General features: G+C 55.1%; 2 protein-coding genes across 6 annotated transcripts in view; one reads left to right on the top strand and one right to left on the bottom strand.

Moving 5' to 3' along the window:
* EZR (ezrin) overlaps nt 1-14,121 on the top strand; it is a 46,389-nt gene extending 32,268 nt beyond the window's left edge. Inside the window, exons 7-13 of one of the 2 annotated variants that reach the window (XM_016152711.2) lie at nt 5,622-5,718; nt 9,941-10,104; nt 10,426-10,556; nt 11,185-11,345; nt 11,615-11,707; nt 13,137-13,385; nt 13,560-14,121. In XM_016152711.2, the coding sequence (XP_016008197.1) occupies nt 5,622-5,718; nt 9,941-10,104; nt 10,426-10,556; nt 11,185-11,345; nt 11,615-11,707; nt 13,137-13,385; nt 13,560-13,724 (1,060 nt within the window). In that variant the 3' untranslated portion in view covers nt 13,725-14,121. The remainder of the gene's footprint in view (nt 1-5,621; nt 5,719-9,940; nt 10,105-10,425; nt 10,557-11,184; nt 11,346-11,614; nt 11,708-13,136; nt 13,386-13,559) is intronic. The other variant, XM_016152710.2, reaches the window with a different exon arrangement.
* A 255-nt stretch (nt 14,122-14,376) lies between these two features.
* SYTL3 (synaptotagmin like 3) overlaps nt 14,377-23,912 on the bottom strand; it is a 69,103-nt gene continuing 59,567 nt past the window's right edge. For 3 of the 4 annotated variants that reach the window (XM_016152705.2, XM_016152706.2, XM_016152709.2), the window contains 6 exons: nt 22,948-23,050; nt 20,983-21,153; nt 18,701-18,806; nt 17,793-17,895; nt 16,634-16,839; nt 14,377-15,596 (listed from right to left, as the gene is read on the bottom strand). In XM_016152705.2, coding sequence (XP_016008191.1) covers nt 15,487-15,596; nt 16,634-16,839; nt 17,793-17,895; nt 18,701-18,806; nt 20,983-21,153; nt 22,948-23,050 — 799 coding nt within the window. In that variant the 3' untranslated portion in view covers nt 14,377-15,486. The remainder of the gene's footprint in view (nt 15,597-16,633; nt 16,840-17,792; nt 17,896-18,700; nt 18,807-20,982; nt 21,154-22,947; nt 23,051-23,912) is intronic. The other variant, XM_016152707.2, reaches the window with a different exon arrangement.

The raw sequence follows: 23,912 nt of genomic DNA, 5'->3' as shown, positions 1-23,912 counted from the left end.
ACTCTGTGTTGTCCCTGGAATGTCCCTCTTAAAGGGCCACCTAAACAAGCCCTGGTAGCGGCCGTCAAGTTCAAGGTCCTGGCAGAGTGCGGCAGCGGTGCTGGCTGAGGGGGTGCCGGGCCGGGATGCGCCCGAGCCTGATGCCGAGGCCAGCCCTTTGGCCTGGGACCCCACTTCCACGGACGTGGGCAGCGGGGCCCAGACTTGCGGGGTGCACGCGGGCCCCTGGAACGAGCGCGGAGCGCAGGCCAGGCCGCGTGTCCCGGCTCCCTCCCAGCTGCCGCTGCTCCTTGAAGTCGTGGCTCTCCCTCATTCCCTGCCTTGCCTCGTGCACCCCGCCTGTTCTCAGGCGTTCATGCTCACGGCTCCCCCACACCCCAGAGTCCCTAAAAAAAAACCCTCTGGCATTCACAAGTGGAGTGGTACCCCTTTTGACAAATGACACCACATAAGGAATCCACCTATAACCCCGGCCACATGTGTTCTTGCCAGAACCCGAAGTACAGATATGTTGCATTTGGGAGGGGCCTGCCCCAGAGGTTCCTAAACCCCACACTGGGTGTCAGGCGGGCCTGGCCCAGATGGTCCTAAACTCTGCACTGGGTGTGTGTCAGGCAGGGGCCTGGTTCACACTCTTAAACCCCCCACTGGGCGCCTGAGGTTGGATGGGGCGTGCTTAGGATCCTATGAGGGGAATCGGGGTCTGTTGGAAAAATCCAGCTACTCGACATGACGCACTATGCTTGTCAGGGAATCACGGGAACTCTTCCAGAAGCTAGAACTGAGTTACTAAAGACTTGGCTCGCTCCCCTGGGCATGTGAGACCTAGTGTTGTAGAGAAATGTCAATAGTCTGGGTAAGTGAGGGGGCTGGGAGGCCAGTTCGAGGTCCTTCCAGAGGCCCCCGAGTTGGGGGATGGTGGCTGGTCAACACGGCCATGCACAGAACAGAGAACACAGCGGCCTCAGCGGCCTCGTGGGGTTTATATGTGGGAACTGCCTCTTCTTTGAACTTGTTTCTTGAATGACCAGATTTTGTAACATAGCCATGGCCAGGCCTGTCCAAACAGGTTTTTCAAGCTGCAAGAAACAGCCATAGGCAAGAACTTGCTGATGTCAGCCTGTAACTACCCCCAACCCACGCAAATGTTCTTTCTTTCTTTCTTTTTTTTTTTTAAGTAAAATTTGAGCCGGACTCCTCCTCCTCCTCCACTCCACCCCCACCCCAATTTGTCAGTGAAACTGGCAGTTCTCTCAGAGGGGTCTTCTTCCCAAAGAAGACGCTGCGGCCTGGGGGCGCCCCACCTCCTGCCTCTCTCCCTCCCTGCTCCCCTTTTCGATTAGGGAAAAAAGAAAACGCTGACCAGATATTCACTTAATCAATAGGCCCAACTTCTCCTTCTAAACCAACATTGGCAGCTCGGTTTCCAGGGTAAGCAGGAGATCGTGACTCCGGTTGGGGGGGCGCTTGGCACCCCTCGCCTGGTGTCGAGTGTTGACGTGTCACCTTAGAGCTCACAGTGGAAGTTCTCGGACCATTGTTCAGGTGAGAAATGGGATACGTCAAGTACGTGAGCCGGGTGATGAGAGGCTCAGCGCTCCCTGCCAATAACGACATCTTTATCTCACTACGGCGCTTATTCTTCTTGGTATTAAAGATGCTCTGAATGGGACACGTCTTTGGGGGTCCCTTTTTCGTTGTATGCATAACCGGAAAGGGGGAGCGGGTGGGATGAAAATACTTGTCTCTTCCTTTCTGTAAACGTGCAGATCAGAAGAAGAGGGAGTGTGGGGGGTGGGGGAGGATGTTGGCAGACCCAGACCCTCCGTGAGGGGCGTTATCAGCTTGGGAACAGAGAAAGTCCAGATGAGCGAGCTGTGTTAGAACTCTACGTGGTGTCCTCAGACCTAAAACAGAACAACAAAAATGAAACAAAACGAGGGGAGCCTGTTCCCCCCCCCCCAGTTCTTTAGTCCTCTGAGAGCACCGTTTTGCTCTCTGGGGGGGCTCCCTCCGTTTTGGGGTCCTGCTGTCAGTAAGCCCCGACTGTGCTGTGGGCTCGGGCTCCAGCAGGCTACGTGATTGACCCTTCCAGGGAGAAGATGCTGGCAAGGGCTGTAGAGAAGTTGGGGACCAAAACAAGAGCCAACTCACTATCTTTTCCATCAAATTCCTTACTCAGTTGTAAATCACATATTTTGATTTACATTTTTGTTTTATTCACTTTAGAAATGGTGTTTCACACACATTGTAATGACCAACCATTTTAAATAAACTATTTCCAGTTATTCTAAAGTTACACTCATTAGACAGAATATGTTAATTTGGCCTTTTTAGGGGGTAGGGTTGCATCTTTGTGCTGCATCGTTGGTGGCTGACCTGTGCAGGAGGAGAGGTGGCCCTAGCTGGCGTGGGTTTGCCCTACAGATGCTCCCTTCTCTCCTTTCTGATCTTTGGAACCCTAACGTGAACGTGGAACAATTTCTTCAAGTCCATTCTTATAGAAGTTTGCTATGGCAAAGGGCTCCCATAAGACCACCTCTAGTAAGAAGTTTAAAAGTTCGCCTCAGACTGGCAGAGGAGAGAGTTGGGACGTGTGCCAGGGGCGTCGACTGGCGGTGCAGCAGGCGGTGGGGGAGGCGAGTCCCCGGCGGGGTCACACCCCCCTCTCTGCCCCCGTCACTGCCGCAGGGCGAAGGCTGGGCCGCTGCCCCCTTTGTGGAGCATGGCGTGATCTCCAGCCCAATAGCGCTGCCTAGGCCTTTTCTAAACGTTCTAAATGAAAAAATTAAAACAAATTGCAAAACAGAAAAGGATTTTCCGGTGAACGCCCGTGTGCCTGCAGCCGAGATTCTAGCATCAGCATTTTGCTACTTGGGCTTTGTCATGTCCCTGCCATCCAACTGTCACTGTCCCCTCTGGCTTTCTCTTTCAGACACATTTCAAAGTAGAATTGCAGGCATCTGGATACTTTCCCAAACATGCATATCATTTACTAGAACTCGGCATGATTCATTTTCGTTTGATAGAACGTTTGCATACAGTGAAATGCAGAGTTCTTAAGTGCTCACTCGCTGGGTTTAGACAAACACATTTGCCTGTTAAATCCAAACTCGTATCAAGATTAGAACATCATCACCCTGCTCAGCGGCATATTCTGAATTAAAATTCCTTATTCGTTTTAAAATCCCTTCAGACTTTTTAAAGGGTTCAAAAATAGTAAATACGAAGAATTCCCGCATGGGCTTCACCCAGCTTCCCCAAACGCTCACACCTGGAACCGTATTCCAGGTGTCCGAATCAGGACGTTGTCATTGCTGTGGCACTGTGAACAGTCTGTAGACGCCATTCCCGTTATAACCAGTTGTCCATTAATGTCCTTCTGTCCCCACGCGGTCTGTCTGTCAGGACCTCGATGCCTTCAAAGAGTACTGGCCATTGGCTTTGTAGAAAGCCCCTCAACGTGGGCTGTTTTCTCATGATTACATTCTAGTCGTGCCCTTCCAGGGCCCGGCGAGGTGGCACATGATGTCAGAATCTCTCATTACAGGTGGTGTTACCTTTGATCACTGGTCGAGGTGGTGTCTGCCAGGCTCCTGCGAAGTTCCTGCCCTTCCCTCCCTAATCGATGATTGTGTTTTGGGGAGATACTTTGCAACTCTGGAAATGTCCTGTTTCTTATCATTCTTTCATCAGTCTAGCATCTCTTGATGAATCTTGCATGAAACAATTATGACTCTCATATTTGAGCAATGGAGTTTTTTGGGGTTTTTTTTGTTTGGTTGGTTGGTTTTTTTTATAGTTATTCCTTTTTGACGCACCCGGCTAGCTCAGTCGGTAGAGCATGAGACTCTTTCATTATCCCTTTTACATGTATTAATTGAGATTCTGCTGTAGGGAGCCCATGTCTCCATTTCTTTCTTTAGTTACTTCTATTAATATGGACTCGTGGACATTTAATTTACTCTGTGGGTTATGTTGTCATGCTGTTATTATTTTGTCGCGCAAATTGTTTGAGATTTGCCTTTACGAGCCCATTCAAGTTTGCTCTGTGCCCTTTCGATATGACCCCATTGTTTCTTGAGCACTTTACCTGTTACTTCAAAATTTTCCAGGATCGCCCTACACTGTCCCTACTCCAGGCTGGAACCAGCTCTTTCTCTAAAGAGCTCTGGTCCCTGTTGTTCAAGACTCTCACTTTTTTTTTTTCTTTCTTTTAACACGTGGCCTACGCAAGGACAGACTCATGATATAAATCCTTTAGAAATCTTCTCGGTGGGCTCTTCTTTATTCATGTTCTACATGTGAACTCTTAAAGAGAGCAGGAAATCCTTGTAGACTTTAATTTCCTAACTACGGGCAAGAATTAGAAGAGGTTTGTTAACTCAGATGTGAGTCATAATTTCCGTGTTTAGGCCTCGTCATCGATACTGCGCTCACGCTTACGAGGGGCTGTTGTCCATCGTTAGGAGCACTCAGTCTTAAAAAGACACTTCCTAGACACACCAGAAAGCAGAAGGCCAGAGGCCATGGTGACAGGGTGCTCAACCCTTGAAAGAAAGATGCCTGTCCAGCCCGAAGGTCCGCGCTGTCTCGGATCAGAACCTGTTTTGAGAGACCTGCATAAAGCTAGGAGCTGGAGGGTAGACCCCTGCCTTGTTGGCAGCTTGGGAGCTGGAAATCTGACCCACAGTGTAGACCGCACGGCTGAGGGCCGAGCAGCGGCCGCTGGGCTTGTAGCTCCCCTGCCGTAAAGCGTTTTGCTCCTGTGTGCTGAAGGACAGTATACTCTCGAGCAGCAAATGCTGACGTCACTCTTACAGCCGCATGTAAGGACGTCGGCTGAAGTCATAGGCAGGACCGGAGATATTTCGAATTCCTTTTGGGGCTCAGGGACCTGTAAACAAAAATTACCTCTTTAAAAGTTCTTGATCCCATATGCGAAGCTGGAATAGCCCAGCGAACTCTGCATCTTGGCTGGGGAGCTGTGACACGTGGTGGCCAGATGCGTTTCCGCACGCACCGGTGCATCTGCGGGGCAGGGCTGTGGGAAGGGACGTGAGCCAAAAAGGTCTGACACGCAACACCACCGCCTGGCCGGTGCCCCGACATCCCTGCAGGTGCGCACGACCGCTGTGTCCCAAAGGAGCCGTCCGTTGGGCTCAGATGCCGTCTCTTGGCCCTCAGAGGCCACCCCTCCCTGCCATGGCCTGGCCTGTGTTGTCAAAGCAAGACCTGCATTGCCCATCGGTTTTTATTTAAATATGTTGGAAGCCAATAGAGTCCTCCACGCCCATGCTCTTCTCTAAATTGGAAGTTTTTATGGCATGTGGGAAAGGACTGCGTTTGGCGGCAGTGTCTTTGGCGGTTTGAGGATCTGTGTTACTTCTAGAGTGGGATCTGAAACAGAGAAAGTCTAATGTAACATGTTGAGGTTGTCTACAGCTTGAACCTTACAAGCAGCCACTGACTCACCTAGTGCAGGTAGGGATTATTTCATAATGATGTGTTATATATTATGCTTCTTGGGCTAGCTTTATACTTTCGAAAGTACGAAGACTAGATTTGCAAACCTCTCAGCCTATCCAAGCATATCTAACCATCTACTTTTTTAACCTCAGGTTGACCCCAAAGATTGGCTTCCCGTGGAGTGAAATCAGGAACATCTCTTTCAATGACAAAAAGTTTGTCATTAAGCCCATCGACAAGAAGTCTCCTGTAAGTTCGTGCGGATCATACGTGGGGGTGACTGTTTTTCATTCTTAGCGTCAAATGTGTTTTCAGGACAAATCAGAATTCTCTAAGTGACAGAGAGCCAGTGATTACTCATGCGTGTGTTGGTGGGGGGCAAGGTTGCCAACAGGTTAGCTTGAGCCATGTGACTGACCACTGCAGTGGGAGGTTATCACGGAGGCCAGGTGTCTGTCAAAAGCGAGCTATCACCTTAGTTTCCAAATGTCTTCATTCCTTATGCAGAAAAGGGCAGCTCTGAGTCATTGACCTTTGCCACATGGTAAGCGTTTCTGGGCCTGTGAAACGGTCGTGTCCAGGTGGGAAACTGGCCAGCCCCCAAGAGCGTACACGAGGTGTGGGGCTCACGGCAGCATCTCCGGTCCCGCCCGGAGTGTGGCGGTGACTGCTGCGAGCCTCGAGGGCCAGCCAGCTTTGGACTTCCAGAGCTTTCCTTGCAACTCGCGCCTGTTAGGAAAAGTCAGATTCATGTCTGGAGCGTTGCTGTCCCCCACGGCGGGCGGTCATCCTGCGAGGACGTAGTTGGAAATGAGGCTTCACATCCTGGAATTTAGAGAACACTGAATGTTAGCGAACAGCCGCAGAGACCAGTGCATTACGGGAATTTGGTTTTGTGGTTTATTCTGCTCAGAAAATTTAAGACATGCGTACGCACTATAGTGTGGTGGAAGGGTGAGGAATTTGTTTTCTAATCAGAAATCCGGTTCTTAAAAAAAAAAAAATCACTGGTTGAAGAAATTCCGTTATTTTCCTTAGAGTCTGTTCTGAGTTTTACCAAAATTATAGATTGGGAAGGACTTTGTGTCTCATGTAATTTTTGTTCCTTAGTTACAGCGTTAGGCTGAGAGAGGCGAGCGTGGGCTTGCTGCAGGCCGGACGTCGGGGAGCCCCCCCCACGGGGCTTGGGCACCGCCCGGCCACGGTTAACCCCACAGGGCTTTACTGTCCAGCTGCTCCTCCCCGCACATGGGTTAGTCCCACATATGTGAAGACCAGAGGTCTCGACACCGTTTGTGAAAGTGTTTTCTGTTGAAAATGTTCCCTGCTCTCTGCAAGCTCTCGACTCCTACTCCATGGGCAGCTGCACAGTTATTTAAAATACAGACCCTTGAGCTCTGTGATATCAGGGCGCATTAAAGAGCAGCATCATGAGCCGGGGTCGCCGTGTGCCCACGTTACAGGGGCATGGCATTGGGTCAGTGAGGAGGCAAGAAGACCCTGAAGTCCCTGCGTAGGCTGCTCTCTCCTCTGTGAGATGATGCTAATATTTCAGGACCTTTTTTTAATGGGACTGACAAACAGGAATTCTGGACTACACTGTTTAAGGATTTTTTTTTTTTAATTTGGTATAAGGTTAGCTTTTGAAAAGCTGCCAACTGTTTCCTAATCAAAATCCCAAGCAGAGAGAGGCAATTAGAATGCACTTGGTTGGATTAGCCAAGTGTACTCTTAGTACATACACGGTGGTTCTATGTGAAGCCATCACTTAAAAGAAAAAAAGGGAAAACCAGGAGAGCAACGGCTGGCTGCCCGTCGGGCACCATCCTGGGGCCGGCGCACGGCGCAGGCGGGGCTCCCAGCCCTCGTGACGTCCTCGGCCGGTGGGAGAGATGGGTCAGACAAGCAGAACAAGCAGCGTGCTTCCCGGCAGTAAATTTAACACTGCCGCGATGATGCGGCAGCAGGTCGGCCACCCCCTCTGCCACTTAAAGGGGACACGAGGCGGGGACCGGGCGACTGCTTCCGATCGTTGGGTTGCTCAGGCTCCCGTCTCGGGGGCTGTGACGTGAGGAGCTGGCCAGGGGCCGAGTCCCTGTACCTTCCACACCTCACGGGGCTGCTTTGTAGCTCCGCTCCTCGCCGGCATGCCCGGCTTCCATCTTTACACCCGGAGTCGCATCTCCAGGTGTAAACTTTTCCCAGGGAGGCAGCAAAGGAAGCCCCCGAGGGCGAGGCAGGGTCCTGTCCGCAGTTTGTCCTGTTCTCTCACCACCTGCTCTCCGGGGCCGGGCGCTTCCTTTGCAGAGCCGGGCCTGCTCCCTGTCCGCTTACGTACTGCAGTCTGGGGCCTCAAATACCCTAAATGTTCGAAGCCTGCCCAGGTGGCCCTGTGAGGGGCTGAGTCCGCTGTCTCCCCTCAGAAAAGGGCTTTTTGTCTTTGTGGCCTCATGGAGCAAGCAGAAGGCTCTCAGGATGTTGAAGGAATGAAACTTGGCATTTGATGGTGCGACCAGCCCTTTAACCATGCTCAGCTTTTTTAACCATGACCTTTGGCCGCCCCCCACCACCCCGCCGTGGGCTGATGGAGCCCAGTAGGGGAGCATCCTGGGGTCCCCTGGTTCACTTCTCAACTACTCTAAAGGTTGCATTTGGATTCGTGTCCTTAGACTTTCCTCGTGCCTAGGGTTTTCATCTTGAAGACGTTCTTTCTCCGTCAGAGTTTAGAGGGCCTGCCCCGGGCCTCGTCAGTGTCGTGGGCATTGGCTGGAGATGAGTATTTAGAAAGTTTTAATAGTTACCTCCCCGCAAAGAGCAGGCAGGAGGCTCAGAGCTCTGGTGTCCCCAATGCCGGGCCTGTCCCCAGGACTCTGGGGGCCAGGGTGGGGATGCTCCCCGCAGTTCCCGTCTCCTGGTTTTTTAAACTTTCTCAAGAGGAAGTTGGTGCCAACCAGCGTTCCTTTGCAAAGTCCAGGACTCAGGAGCCACAGCAAGACCTGGGTGGCGCGTCTGCCCATACAACCAAAACACAGGAGTGTTTTCTCCTGTGCAATAAGAGACAGGTGGGTAATAAAATGACCTGTTTCTCCCAGCTGTGCAGACACCTCCCCGGGAAACCCAGTGACTTACTAACACTGTGTGAACCCCTCAGGAGAGCCTCCCCCCAACCTGAGCCCGACACTACCCTCCTCCCCGGTGTTTCTGGAACAGCCGCAAAGACCAGGAAGCCAAGGAGCACCTTCCTGAGCGGGTCGATTAGCCTGCCTGGCACGTGCCTTTAGGCCTAGGCCGTATCCCCGGTCACCTGCGCTAAGCACAGCGGGAGCGAGGAAGCAAGCTGTGTCACATGTGGTGAACTTGTGCTGTCACTGGCCGTAAAGTTCTTGGACGCTGTTTCGTTTTACAGTTTCTCTGCTAGCCGGTCCCTAGGGCCTGCAGTGCTCTCTGAGTGAGCACTCTGTGCCCCAACGACTCTCCTCGTGCCAGACACAGTCTTGAGTCCTTACGAACATGGCATGATTTAATCATCAAGCAACCTCATTAGGTGGCCGTCGCCCCATTGTAGTGTTGGAGATGCTGAGGCTCAGTGACGTGCTCAGGGTCGTGGGGCTTGGAGGTAGCAGTGCTGCCTGAACTGTCAGTCACCTGGCAGGTGTCCACGGAGCACCAGGAACGCTGAGTGGGCTGGTTTGGTCCTGTAGCCGGAGAGGTGAATGAGCATGGCCGTGCTGGCCTGGGAACTGACTGTCTGGGGGGTGGGGGGTGGGGAGGCGAGTCAGCAGAGGGGATTGCCGGCAACACCGTGGCTGACGTCAGCGGCGCGTGCAGGGGACACAGAAGCGATGGGCTTTTACATGACCTTCCAAAGAGGGGGGGCCGACTGGGGACATGCTCACAGCTGGGAAAGAGCACAGTTTAGGTGAACACGGGGCAGGTCGGGGCCACAGTGATTGGCCCTCACGTGTGCGAGGCCACGGCATTTCCGCCTGGTCCTGGAGCTACAGGATGGCATCGGAGATCCAGCAGAGACCCGAGGGCCGTGCGGGTGGCAGTGCGGGAGGCGGCAGTTTGAGGCGGAGGAGACGGCGCGCCCAGTAGACGTTGCGGCAGCCCCGGCAAGACTCAGGGGTGTGGCTGTGGGCTGGAGAGGACAAGAGACGTCGTTGACCTGAGGATCAGGCAGCACCGGGCCTCGGGGGTCCTGGGCTCCCGGGGCCGTGAGACCCCGCACCGTGGCGCAGCTTTGCGGCAGTCCGGGGGTGGGGTTTTGGTGCACGCGTGCGCGTGCACGGCCCATGCCTCTGAGAACGTGCGCTCTGGCATCTCGTCACTTGGAGCCAGCGGCTTTATCCAGAGGGCCCCGTCTGGCCCCCTACTCTCTGCTACGTGAGGCCTTTTGGAAAAGGCCCTGGAACCTGGTGGAGCGGGGCGGCGGCCAGGGCCCGGGTCACAGCGCCGCTCTGCCCTGCAGGACTTCGTGTTCTATGCGCCGCGCCTGCGCATCAACAAGCGCATCCTGCAGCTGTGCATGGGCAACCACGAGCTGTACATGCGCCGCAGGAAGCCCGACACCATCGAGGTGCAGCAGATGAAGGCCCAGGCCCGGGAGGAGAAGCACCAGAAGCAGCTGGAGCGGTGAGCGGGGTGCGGGCCGCGGGGGCAGCCCACAGGGCTGGCCCCGCTGTGGGCTGGGCGGCGGCAGAGCCCAGGGCAGGGGTGCTCGGGGGAGCTGGTCAGTGCCACCACCTCCCCTCCTTAGTTGCAGCTGGGCACTGGGGACAGCCGGTGACCGAGAAGCAGCTGTTCCTTCAGATTGCTGGGGCTGGTGACAGGCTGGCTCCGGGGCCAGTTGCGGCCGGGGTGTCTCGCTGGCACATGTCTCGTTGACATGCTTACAGCACACGCGCCTGCAGAGGCTAAAGCTTCCTGTGCCACCTCTTGCCCTCCCTGTAACAGGCAGCAGCTGGAAACCGAGAAGAAAAGGAGAGAGACTGTGGAGAGAGAGAAAGAGCAGATGATGCGGGAGAAGGAGGAGCTGATGCTCAGGCTGCAGGACTACGAGCAGAAGACCAAGAAGGCCGAGAAAGGTGGGTGCACGCACGCCTCGGATTTCGTGTCCCGGGGGACCTTTCACAGAGGGACAGGCGGACAGCAGCTCGCTCGCGCATGCACACACACACACACACACACCCAGGAGGAAGGTCCGTCTCGGTTTAAAACACAGCACCCAGGATAGAGACTTGTAGACAGGAAAATGGTCATCAGATGAGAAAATAGTCCCGGATGTCAGCACCATCTGTGCTAAATGCTTCATGTGCATCACTACCTTTTAGAGTTTTTCTCAGCCCCAGGAAGTGAGTGCTGGGTTGTCCCGTTTTCCTTAAGAGCATGTTAAGGTTTCGCTGGTCAGAGTAGGTTGTCCCAAGATCTCAGAACTGGCCAGTGTGGGCCCCGGGCTCTGTCCCCTCCCTGCCATAAACTAGAACCCAGGCCCAGCCTTCATGTGTCCTGTAAACAGTGGGCGGGAAGCAGGATGCTCTCCTCGCAGTGACAGTGCAGCAGGCCCTGTCACCCTGAAACTCCGGCCACTACCGTGTAGCTTTTGCCATGCTGCCCCGCGGTGACCCCGCCCCATCCCCAGGCTGGGTGTTTCGGGCCAGCCTCCGGGTGCCCAGTGGAGCCCTGAGCGCCCGGCCTTGCCTCTGTGCCCCTCAGAGCTGTCCGACCAGATTCAGCGGGCCCTGCAGCTGGAGGAGGAGAGGAAGCGCGCGCAGGAGGAGGCCGAGCGGCTGGAGGCTGAGCGCATGGCCGCGCTGCGCTCAAAGGAGGAGCTGGAGAAGCAGGCGGTGGATCAGATAAAGAGCCAGGAGCAGCTGGTAGGAGTCCCCGGGTTTCACGGTGCTGAATTATGGAGAGGCGGCCTCCGGGGATCGAAAAAGTGACACCTGCCTTACAATCATTTCTGTCTGGGCTGTAAAGTGATCTGCTTGGGGCTGTCTCGTGGCCGGTGGGGAGGGGCCGGGCTGGTGGCCGGGGAAGGACAGTGCCCGCTGGGAGGAGGAGTGAGGGATGCGAGGGAGGCCGTTCCTGCACAAATGGGCTCTGTGGCCAGCGCGGGGAACTCACTGCGGCTTGCTCTGTGCAGGCCGCGGAGCTCGCGGAGTACACCGCCAAGATCGCGCTCCTGGAGGAGGCGCGCAGGCGCAAGGAGGACGAGGTGGAGGAGTGGCAGCACAGGGTGAGTGGCGGGCGGAGCCCCACCCCCGGGGGGTGGGGCCGGGCCAGGCTGGCGTGGCGCATCGAAAGCCTCGGAGACGTTTCCCAGCGCTCTGCGGATCCTGGTCGCAGGTCCTAGACAGAGATCCCCGTGGGAATGGGCTTGCCCGCAGTGGCCACACTGCAGTACCGGGAGAGCAGAGAACAAAGAACCACTGTTAACTTCCTCCCACTCTGCTCTGGCCAACCCGAAGTGTTCGGCCCCACCGGGCTGCCCCCCTCAGGAGCCAGCTTTCAATCGGCTTATGTGGGTGCCCCCAGCAACGAGCCACAGGGCCTGGAACAAGCCCTGTCCTGACCGCTGGTCTCTGCGGCATGGCACGGTAGAAGGATCTAGACGGGGGAGGTCTCCAGACTGGGGAAGAGTCCAAGCCCTGCCCCTCATTTGCTGTGTGGCCCGGGCAGGTGGCCTGGATTCCTTACTGCAGGTGGGGAATAGCACTCCAAGGACCCCGCAGAGAGCTCTAACAAGCTGGGGCCCAATAGTGAGATGAGATGTGTTCCGCTCTAGCGTCCACGCAGAGGGCCTGTCTGTCCACCCCGAGAGCTTTGGGTGTGGTCCAGAGCACAGACCTCTGCCAAGCTGTGTGTGTGGGGAGGGAGGTTCCTCTCCCCAGCCCTCCTGCCTGTCCTTTCCCATGCTTTCCCTCCGCAGCAGCCCCTTCTGGGGATGCCAGGCCCCTCCCCCTCGCTGGTCTCCACCCCACCCCCCCCTGCAGTCCGAGGTCCCTGCAGAAGATCCAGTCCTTGGGTTTTTGGAGAAAGTGCTTATTATAAAGTACTGAGAAAAGCTGGTTACAAAAACAGGGACAATCTAAGCTCATCTGTGGGGTTGGGGTGGCCGTGAGGTGGGCGGCGCTGAGTTGTGCGAACCTCTGAAAGCTCCTAGAAGGATCAGGAGTGAAGGGCGAGACAGCGCGTGAGTGGGACGGGCGCCCAGGAAAAGGGGTGAGACCACACACCAGAATGTGAGCACGGTCCTTTCTAGTGGCCGGAAATTTTTTTCCCAAAAATATGTACAATGAGCATAGACTGGGATTACAGAGAGAGATTGTATGATACTAGGAAAATATCAAGGCCCTGGCATCAGTTTCTTCGTGCCGTGAGCACGCTTGGTAACTACTGTGAGGCCCCAACCTGGAAGAGGCTGGTGAGACCCTGCAGTGCACACTGCTGACCAGACACTGTGACCACCTCTTCCGGTCTATGCTACATGCAGCCAGCGCCACACGGGAAGGGGGGAGGAGGGGGCGACAGAGGGGCGTAGTCCCTCCTAGCAGGGAGAATGGGCCTCCTTCGTAAAGAAGAGGTGATTCTGAAAAACATGGCCCCAACTCAACACGAGCTTCTGCACGAGAAGCCCTCACCTGTCTGCTGGTTTGCCTCTGAAGGCCAGAGAAGCTCAGGATGACCTGGTGAAGACCAAGGAGGAGCTGCACCTGGTGATGACGGCGCCCCCGCCCCCGCCCCCCGCGTACGAGCCGGTGGGCTACCACGTCCAGGACAGCCTACAGGACGAGGGCACGGAGAACTCGGGCTACAGCGCCGAGCTGTCCAGCGAGGGCATCCTGGACGACCGCAACGAGGAGAAGCGGATCACCGAGGCCGAGAAGAACGAGCGTGTGCAGCGGCAGCTGATGGTGAGTGGGGGCGGGGGGGGGCGGGGCTGCGGGGGCTCCGCCCCAGCGCTCCCCTGTGTCCTTGGCTTCCCGCGGGAGCAGGTGGCCCTTAGGGCGACGGAATGAGCCGCCAGGAATGAGCCGCCAGGCGGGTGGAAAGGGTGGGGCCTGACCCGGTGCCCCTTGGTGTTGCAGACTCTGTCCAATGAGCTGTCCCAGGCCAGGGACGAGAACAAGAGGACCCACAACGACATCATCCACAATGAGAACATGAGGCAAGGCCGGGACAAGTACAAGACGCTGCGGCAGATCCGGCAGGGCAACACCAAGCAGCGCATCGACGAGTTCGAGGCCATGTGAAGGCCGGGCCGGCCGGGGGGCGGGGCCTCGGCGCCTGCGCTGCCCCGCCCAGCGTCGCGCTCAGACTCTCAGACTCCCGTTTGTAGTTCTCTAAGTCTAGACCCCTCCTCGTACTCCAGTTCCTTTAAAAAGAGAGTAGTTATTTCAGTGGGAATATTCTGGGGCTGGGACCAGTGGGAGCTTCCCTGGTTTATTTTTCCCATCTGTATCATAGTGCCAAACAGGCCTGATTTTTATTATTATTATTATTATTATCGAATCACTTCCTGTCTTATGCTTGGAGCAGGGCTGGTTGAATTAAAGAAAGATGCCTGTAAAGTCTGGATGACAAACTCCATGCTGGCATGTGTGATACGAGATTCAGTATAATTAAAACCACATTGTGGCTTATATCCTGTGCCATACTTTTTTTCTGTATTTGAAATTAGCTTAAATTGATTGATTTGTACTTGATTTCTATGAAGGATGCATCTTTGTATATTTATGTTTTTTGAGGGGTGAAAATTATTTTAAGAACAGCCGAAAGCACTCCTTTACACACCTGTGTGCACTCAGCGATTTCCTCCCACCGGTCTGCAGCCGACAAAGTCCCATGCCCGTTCAGGAGAAATGTCACAGGAGGACGCTGCACTCTCGGATAAACTTTTCTTGATTTTTTTTTTTTTTTTTAACAGGGCTACACTGTTGGACTTACACACCTAATTAATGATCAGCTATAGAGTATAGTATTTATATATAAGCAATAATATGGGTTTGTACCATTAGTTTAAAAAAAAAAGGGAAAGTTTCGTTCTGTGTATTTTGTTACCTTTTACAGAATAATAAAAGAATTACATATTAAAAGCCACGCAGCCAGGACACTTGATCTGATATGGGAGGGCAGTTGACGAAGCTGAGGAACTGCCGCGATCACATCTGTAAAAGGAACCTTTTTTTCCCTTTCCGTGTTCTTCTTGCACGTCATTCACTGTGCACGTTTCAGTTTTCTGTCACAAGTTGGTGTTTGAAAAACACACGTGGTGTTGATTCGGACCGACCTCAGCCGCGGAGGGGCTCTTCCGGCCTGGCCGGGGTCTCGGTCCCATGAGAATAACCTGTTCCGACCTGTTTCCATCCTCCGCCACATCCTGGGGTGGGAAGGCCGTGGGAGTGTCAGCTCTCGTCCTTCCCTTCGTGCCCTGCGTGGGATGAGCCTGGCACCGCGGGCACGTGAGAGGCAGGGTGCAGCCGGGGTCGTCCCTGCCGGGTTGGGTGGGAGACCCCTTCTCAGACTGTCGGTGCAGTCCTGCCAGCGACGGGGCTGGGGGGTCCTCGGGCGGACCCTAGACATGACCTATGCAGAATGGGGGTGTCCTCCTTGCCCTCTGTGGAGTTGGCTGACCTGCCTCTATAAAGTTGCCTAGTAGGATGGGGGCCACCAAACACCCACCGGGCTCCTTTTCCTTTGAAACACAACACAACGAGGCCGTAATTCGCACTGTCCGACGAGCACTGGGAAACAGAGGTTAAGTAACTGTTGAACATTTATTGAAACTTGGTCATTTTCCACACCTCTCAAAGCACATAACCAGCCTGAGACTTCTTGACATGACAGTGGTCCCTGCTCTAACTTACACGTACACTGAGGGGTATGGAAGAACCTTCTGGCTACCTGACAGAGCGGTCGCACCCCACGGGGCCTGTCCGGAGGCGTGTCCACGCCCAGTTCAGCTGACCCGCAGGCACGCAGACTTGAGCCCCGCTGCCACCTGGAACCTGCGCTTCAGTGCAGGACGAGGGTTATGTCTGTCCATAAATTGGGGCTGGAGAGAACTCTCTGCCATTGAAGCTTCGATTGTGAGCCTGAGTCAGCGCCGCCAGCTGGATCTTCCTCTGTGGCGTGAGACAACAGATTAGTAACGGAGGGCCAGGAGGCCACTTTACTCTCCCCCTTTCCCCAGCCTTTTAAAAATGAAGACCAGCAAGAAAAGTATAATTTTTCAGCTCAACTTAATGTCATATTAAAATGTCAACCACTGGAAAAGAGAGACATCCTCCCCACCTGCCCCCCCCCCCCCCCCCCCGCCAACAAAACTGTGTTGAGGACAGGACACAGGCATTCTCCCCAGGGACTTGGGGCCTCAAAAGCCTGAAGCCGTTTTCTGTTAGTTGAAAGAAGAGAGGACAGGTTTGGTGACTTGGTTCTTTTGGGAGGGTTGACAACAGTCTTAACACTTCAGGGTGTCTGTGGAGAGGTGTGGGTGGCCAGGTTGGTTCATAGAAAGGAGTTACTTAGAAGAAGAAGGTTTGCTTTGGACAATATTTCTTCTTAAACTAAGAGTGAGTCCTGTTTATCTGAAGTGGTCCTCGGTTGCAGGCCTTGGAGATGTGTGCAGTTGTTTTGGTTGTCAGGGTTTGGGGGGCACTGCTGGCAACCGGTGGGCAGGGCTGGGGCGCTCAAGCCCTCCCCGACAAGAGACCGTCCCCCGCAAAATGCCAGAAACACCCCTGCCGAGCAGCACAAGCACATTGCCCTTCTGTCCTAATCTTAATGAAATACTTTCTCAGTTGCCAGTAGTTTGGGCTAAGAAGATATTTTCCCTTAAGAAAATAATCCCTTCGTGATTGACACCAAAAACAAAAGCAAATACTGTACTCAGCCCATTTTGAGACCTGTGGTTTTTGTTTCTTTAGCAGATCCTAAATCTGATTTAAATTGTTGAGATGCTTTGCTGTATTATCGCTCAGTTGCAGAGTAAGAAGGAGGGAGACTTAGTAATCTCCATTTATGGCAGGTCAGGCAATTGCAAAGCCAGTTAAGTCACCTGCCATCGCGGAAGCCTGATTTTTCTTCTAATAGTATCCATGTGAGACAGTCACTAAGGATCCAACATGCACTTGGGCCCCATAAATATCTCGAATGGACTTACTGGAACCAAGCCTGGCCCCTCCCAGCAAGCGGTCGTTCATGCCGAAGGCGGCCCGGTCCCAGACTGTTAATTCTAGGCTGGACTGCTTCAGCTGAGAAGGGGTTACTCCGTTGAAAACAAAGGAATGCTTCCACTGGGGACACGCTTGCTTCTTCAGGACCGGGGACTTCAGCCTCAGCTTTTGCTTGTCGGGCAGAGTGAGACAGCTGCGGAAGAAAAGCTGATCGAAAACCATCCCCGCCACCCCCTCCCCCCGACGTGGCCCCCTTTCCCTGCTGGGACTTGCTCACCAGTGAGAGTCAGTGCTAAGTAAAGGGCTAAATTAACATCCTCATAAAAACCCTAAACGGTGAATGAGAAGCACCAGCTTGGCTACGTGACCTCGCTCTAGGATGTTTGGAATTGAGAGCTGAATTCTGCACCAGACGCTGAGGGCGATTTGGGGTTCCGAGGCCACGTGGCCTTTGTCCTGGTCCCCCTCCTTTGGTCTACCACCAGGCGACAGCGTGGCTTACTAGACCTGCCACCCAGGGACCAGGACTCTGTACTCACGTTATCTCGTATTAACCCTGTTCTCAGAATCAATTCAGAAGAAGGGCCAAGTAACTTGCCCAAGGCCATACAGATAAGCGGCGGGGTTAGGACACAAACCCAGTTCCACCTTGACAGGTAGCTCATCATTTTTCTGTTATGACACAGGGATTTAGCAATTCTACGTGATAATTAATGGTGTTTGCTTTCCTTTGCAAAACACCGACACCCCTGTAGTGACTCAGAATGAGGATGAAATCTGAAAAACCATCCATCTTACTGCTAATCCAAGGGGAATGCGAAGCCGAGTAAATATTTATAAACACGTGATTTTTTTAACATTCCATTTTAGTCAGAAAAAAAGCTGATTCACTGATAAAACAAGGACCAAGAAGATCTGGGTTTCAGGTTAAAATGTAGTATTCCGAATCTCGCCTCAGCATGTCCAAACCCCATGAATTCTTGGAGATCAGAGTCTTTGACACGACTTAACGTTGGATTTTGGTAGGAAAGCTAAAATGCAACGAACTTAAAATGGCTATTTTCGGTGTTCCCTACAGGTCCTAGGACCCTGCCGTGCGAATAACAGGTTATCAGTAAATCCCACCTGATTAACTGTAATACCTACCCCCTCACGAACGAGTTCAGGGTGCCATCCGACCGCACGGGTAAGTCCTTGGCTCCCAGCACCACCAAACAGAGCTGACCCTCACGCGACGGCTGCCCTGCCCCTGGGGACGAAGCCAGCATTCGCGGTCAACTCCCTTCTGCAGGTCGCCACACAGCACTGCCTCCCCAAAACTGAGCTTGGTGAGAGGGTGTGCTCCGGCCCGCGCAGCCTGAGAGAGCGGCCAGGGAAAGGGGCTCACCCACCACAAAGAAGGCTCTCTGAGGGCACATGTCCCAGAGCCCATGGTTTGGGGGAAGGCACGGCCCCAAGACCTCTGTTTTGCAGGGCCGGAGATAACCACGGGGTGCTTGCCGCTGGTCCTGTGAGCTTCCACATAGCGAATCACCAAAAGCCATCACGGAACTGCGTATGCTTCGTCTTCGCTCCCCGCCTCATCTCCCCGGCATGCCCCACGTTATTTAAGCTAGTTAAACCTATAAGGTCCTGGAGGACCTGTCCTTGACCCGTCCTCTTGCCGGGCAGCAGCTTCTGACGTGACCAGGGGCCCTGAGATGTGCTCTTGGGTCCCAAAGAGCCAGACTCCCAGCCATGATGCCGGAGGTCATTCTTCAAGCGGGGCCACAGCGGGACCATTTTCCCCAAGCCACCCCCTTGGGAGAAAGCACTGGGGCTGGTGTCCTAAGAACCCCGTAAAGCATGCATCACAGGCCTGGCCTTTTGGGTCGCTTGACTCCCTTCGGAGCCGTGGGTTCCAGAGACCCCCGTTTCCCAGGCTGGGTGCCACAGCTCCTGGTGAGAGTCACAAGAGCACCTGGGATCAGCAGGCGGCAAACAGGAAGTGCTAGGAAACACCGGCCTACCTGTAAGGAGACTGATGAACAGTCATGGGGCCGGAGGCCACCTACCTTCTTGAGACTCCTGGAGCTTGCTGGGCCCTGCGGGCAGCACCAGTTTGGCCCGGACTGCGAGTTCCCCATTGTTGGGAGGGAGGCCCTCTTCGAACTTCTCTGCCTACGGGCAAGAGGCAGAGCTCACTCAGGGCAGGAGTCCCCAGCCCACAGGACCCCTGGGCTCCTCCAGGTGCCTCAGCTTTGTCCATAAACGCTGCCTTCCCCACTCCTCCCACCCACCCCACCCCTGCAAAGCCTGTGCAGGGCTCCGAGAGCCCTGGGTAGGTGTCCCCATGGCAGGCTGCCTCCACGGGGGAGAAATGGCTCAGCCATCCAGCCGCCCACCCCACCAGAGGCAGGTGGCCTGGCAAGCAGGGAGGCTCAAAGGCGCTGGCACATTCCACAGGAGAGTCCTAAGACACCTGGACACAACCTGAGCTGGAAAAAAGTAAACAACGATTTTAGCCACTCTGCCATGCCAGGGTCGCTGCAGGCACTCGGAGACCAACCGGGTCCCAGGCTCGGTGCCCACAGCTCAGGGGCGGCTCTCCGATCAGGCTGAGTCAGCCAGCTCCTCTTCCCCAGCTCCCCACCAAGGACGCCTCCCTGCCCACTCAGGTGGCTTGTCTGGGCACGAGTGACTTTGCCAGAAAGTGATGTAGGAAGGGCTTGGAGAGCAAAGACCCCTCTCCCCATGGGCGGGAAGGGCGCCGGGGGGGCCCCCCACCCCGAGCCCCCAGCAGTGAGAGCAGCCACCCAGCGAGGGCTCAGCAAGGGCTCGGCGAAGACTCCAGGACCCCGTAGGGCTAGCCTCCCCTGCACGGCCGTGGCAATCCTTGGTCTCCTGGCCACCTCTGGGGAAGGAGGCTGGCCCTTGGGTGCCAAATTAGATGAGGCTGACTTCACCCTCTGCTTCCAGAAACCCGCACTAGCCCCATGCCACCCACGCGGCCCCCTCCTGTCAGGGCCAGAGGGGACGGATGGCCTGTGAGCAGACGCCCCGGCCCCAGCACTGGAGCTGCTCCCTGTTGCCAGCATCGGGAGGGATGCCTCGGTCTGGCGCTTGCTGCTCCTGGCCCATCTGCCAACGCGTGACCGGCCTTGGTGGCAGCCCCTCTGGTCCTGAGTGCACGGTCCCAGGGGGAACAAGACGGGCAGGGCACCCCCAGTACGGGATCCCGCGGAAGACCTCATCTGGCCGGGAAAATCGGGAAGGCCTTCATGGAGGAGGTACGACTTAAGTAACGTCTCGGGCAGGCCTTGGACAGGAGGCGGCTTTCCAAGGGGGTTTCCAAGTGGCGGTCTGAGGACGAACCGGGGCTCTGAGACAAGAAAGGGCAGGGCGCCGGGTGTGGGTGGCGGGGCCAGGCAGACCCCCGGAGAGAAGAGGGCGGGAGGCGTGGGAGCGGACCCTGGGCTTGGCCCCGCAGTGGCCAGAATGTGGCGCCGTTTCTGATCAAGGCGTCGTGACCGATCGCCTCCCGGGCTTCAGCGGTAAAGAGAGGAGACATGGTGGGACCTGGTCCAGGCCAGGTAAAGACTCGGCCTCTGCGGGACTTTCGCAGGTAGAGCTGCCGCCTTCTGTTGCCATTTCTTAGGAGACGCTGGAGCCCAAGCTTCCTCCCCCGTCGCTCCCTCACAGCCTTGGATCACGGCACAGACGTGTGCAAAGCAGCCGCCCCGAGAAATGCTAACCTCCCCGCCCCCCGGCCTCCCTTCCCACTGCCCAGCCAGCTCCTCCTGACCTGCCCCACCCCGCCCTGAGCTCTGCGGCTCTGCCAGGGCAGGACGGAAGTCCTGCCGGCCAGGGCCACCACTGCCAGCCCGATGGCCCTATAGCCTCCGGGCCAGTCATTCTCACCCATTGTCGCAGGTGTGGCTGGGGTGGGGCTTTCAGAAACAACACACTCTAGCCTGCAGGACTGACTGGCCGCAGGTGGGGACTTTGGCCTACAGACTCATGAGGAGGCGGGGGCCACCTCCTCCGACACTGAGTGACCCGGAATTTGGGGGAAAGGGTCAGGCCATCGTGGGAGAGCTGAACACCCAGCCCGATGTAGGCTTGTGTGTGGGCTCCACTGAGGATAAGGCCATTCAGGGACCTGAACAAACCTGAGCAGGTAGAAATCCCTCAGCCAAACCCCCCGGGAGGGCCCGACTTCCCTAGGAAGTCACAGCCTGGCAAGTGTGCCCAACTGTCTTGGGTCCGAGGTTTCCCAGGTAGGTTTCCTTTCTTGGATCCCTTTGAAAACGTCTCACGGTGGGGGTGGGGTCGCTCCGTCCAAACCAGACATCACCTTGGCCCGGAGCGGATACCAGCGGAAGGACTGTGTCGTGCTGTCCTTGAAGTCCCACGTGGCCAGAGGAATGATCACTTCTCCAAGGAACACCCTCCGGGCGAGTGCGCCCAGGTGCCACACGGACACCTGCAGCCTCCGGGTCACCAGCTGGGCAGGCTCCACCTGGTACTGCAGGGCGGGACAGAGACGGTCAGCCTGGGCTCCCGGGGCCGCACTCCCCGGCCACCCGGGCCTCCCTCCCGCGGGCTGAGCGGGAGTGCAGACGGATGTCCCGAGGAGCTCTCTGCTCGGATCGGCTTCGAGAGTCTCAGCTGTCACGTGGGCACTGTTCTCAAACCTGGCAGAAGACGGTTCTTCTACCCGGAACCTCACTCCGGCGTCCTGCCCCGCGTGCTGTGAACCCCCAGTATGCTAAACGAAGGGGTGATTCAAAATACCGGCTCCTGCGGAACTCTTGATCCTTGCTCAGCTTCCCCAACGTCCCTTTTTGCCGTCTCACACGCATTTCTGTGAAGCCTGTGTCGGGCTGTGCTGAATTTAGACTACATTAGGGGCGCTGATACTTTTAAGTGTTTCTGCGAAGTTTTCCAGGGCAACCAAAATATTCACAACGTATTGGAGAAAACCAACAGATTAAAATTTTAGGTGACTTCTTTGAGATTCTGCGTGTGTTTCAAATAAGGCAAACTTTTTAAAAATCAAATCGTATAATTACATATTTATCGAAAATGTAGTTAATCCTCAATTTTACCCCATTTCATAAAACGTGACATGTTTATCTACCTCTATTTGGAGCAAAATACCTTGTAAAAACTTTTGAGCAATTTTAGATGCCAACTTAAAATGTGCGAGGGGGCACATTGCTTCTCAAAATTCCTCTAGCAGGTACGTGAGCAAAACCATCCGAAGACCGATCTCTGGTCACTTGCTACTAGAGTGGCCCCAGGCCGGCAGCATCCCAGGCCCCACCCACACCTGCTGAATCGCAATCTACTCCTTTTTAAAAATCCCTTGGGGATCCCTGTGCACACACATTTTGAGGCCTGCCAGCCCACCGTGGGTTCTCTAAGCCTCGGTTTCCCCGCTGGTAAGCGAGGATTCTAATACCTAGTTCAGGAGTATGTAAAGCACTTGACCATAGCAAGGGCACAGAAAACAATGGCTCTTATTATTTAACGAAGGGGACTTTTGTGCCAGCCGCCCAGACGGTCCCCGGCTGGGAGTTCCCAAGTGCCCCTTCTCGCCAAGGAAGTCAAACAAAGCCTCTGCTTTACAGTCTTGACACATGAGATCCCTGAGCTTCCCAGCCTCGACTGGGGACATCTCCATGAGTCGGGACAGTCCTCCCAGCTCGGGGCCTCCCACACCCGCTATCTGCAAACACCTTACATATCACCTCCAACTCTCCGCCCTGAATCCCAGCACGAGGCAGTCCCCCATCTTCGATTGGCCCTAAACCACAAATCGTATTTCTTAGCACCAAAGAAAGTGAAACCCAAATAATTCCTCTTGAGTTATTTTTCATAAAATGACTATTTTTTTTCCCCTTAACATAAGAACAAACCTGGGTTTGCCACCTATTATAATAAAGGAGCACTTTTCCAAAGATAGTGACGCGGTAGTTTAATTTATAAGATGTCTCTCTGATAGTCACAAAAATGCAGCAGAGAAATCAGTTTTAAAAACTGAGAGGCAGCCAGGTTCTTTTTCACCATTTTCTCGGAAATCATTAATCAAAAGCCGGCCTCGAGTCCAGCAGACTCTGCACTTTTCCTGTACAAAGGCTGAAATTTATTTTCTGCCACCTTGCCACTGATTGACAGAGCCCTGCAGAAACACATAAGCGTCTGCATTTACATTTCACTGACTCAAGAGTCTGGAACACTCATCCTGTGAACTCTGGCCCGCGTGCCCAGCCCGGGACGGGGGAACTCAGCACATGAGTATTTGTCCAGCAAATACCTTCAAGGTCTCCTGAAAGGTTGGGTCCACCGTGCTCCTCTGGACTCCAGACTTGCGTTTTCCCTGCGAGGATCTGTCAGGCAGCAGATAGGTCTTGACATACCTAGTGGCCAAAGGCAGACAGGGGGTGAAGGCTCAGGGGGGCGGGGACGCAGGTTCGGGAGGAAGAGAATGACACATCAGCGTTTTCTGCACTCTGCTTCCTGCCGAGCTGGGGGGTTGAGGGAAAGGGCCCAGGGGCCAGCACTGGCAGTGAACAATGGTAGTGCTGGGCACGCAGGTTCTGTTTACAGTCTGGCCACCATCCTCTGGAACGTTCCCGGGGGTGGGAGCTCGGCTGCTTCCCTCACGCCCGAGGCCTGAGCAATCCTCACTGCTCATCACCTGCCGTTTCGGGGCTCCAGGGAGGCGGAGTTTCTGATCTACCTGGATGCACAGGCCATGTGCCAGCTCGTCCTCCCTCCGCCGAGCACGGAAAGTGGAAACGGGAAGTGTATGCCTCACACTTCACCCTTCCCTCGTGTGGCTTCCATGCTTGCCCTCCCGGCTGCTGGGGGGCCCTGCGTTCATGAGCCCTCTGGGCCAAGCCTGTAGCCCACAGCTCGGCTGGCAGGGTGAACTCTCCGCCAGCACTCGCCCCCACCCCCGGCCCCCGCAAATCCTGTTCTAGGTTGATCCCTCCACTCAGGTCCCAGGACCGCCCGTCCTGGTTCCCCTGGCCGCTGCGTTGATGGCCACGGCCCCGCTGGTCCAGGCCCTGCCCCCACAGGCTGGGAACAGGCTTAAAACCTTCCCCAAGCAAAAAAAAAACGGTCCCCCACCCCCCTCGATCTGGGTCCTTCCTGAAGCGACAGTCTCAAGCCTCTTCTTCCCTGTCAGTCAAACTTCTAGGGAAACTCCTCCGGGCTCACCGTCACCAATTCCTCAAGGTTCGTTTACTCTTAAATTGCTGATCGTTATCAGAT

The sequence above is a fragment of the Rousettus aegyptiacus genome, unplaced genomic scaffold, assembly GCF_014176215.1.
Source record: "Rousettus aegyptiacus isolate mRouAeg1 unplaced genomic scaffold, mRouAeg1.p scaffold_m13_p_1, whole genome shotgun sequence".
Classification (NCBI taxonomy): domain Eukaryota; kingdom Metazoa; phylum Chordata; class Mammalia; order Chiroptera; family Pteropodidae; genus Rousettus; species Rousettus aegyptiacus.
This window is presented reverse-complemented; position numbering and strand designations above follow the sequence as displayed.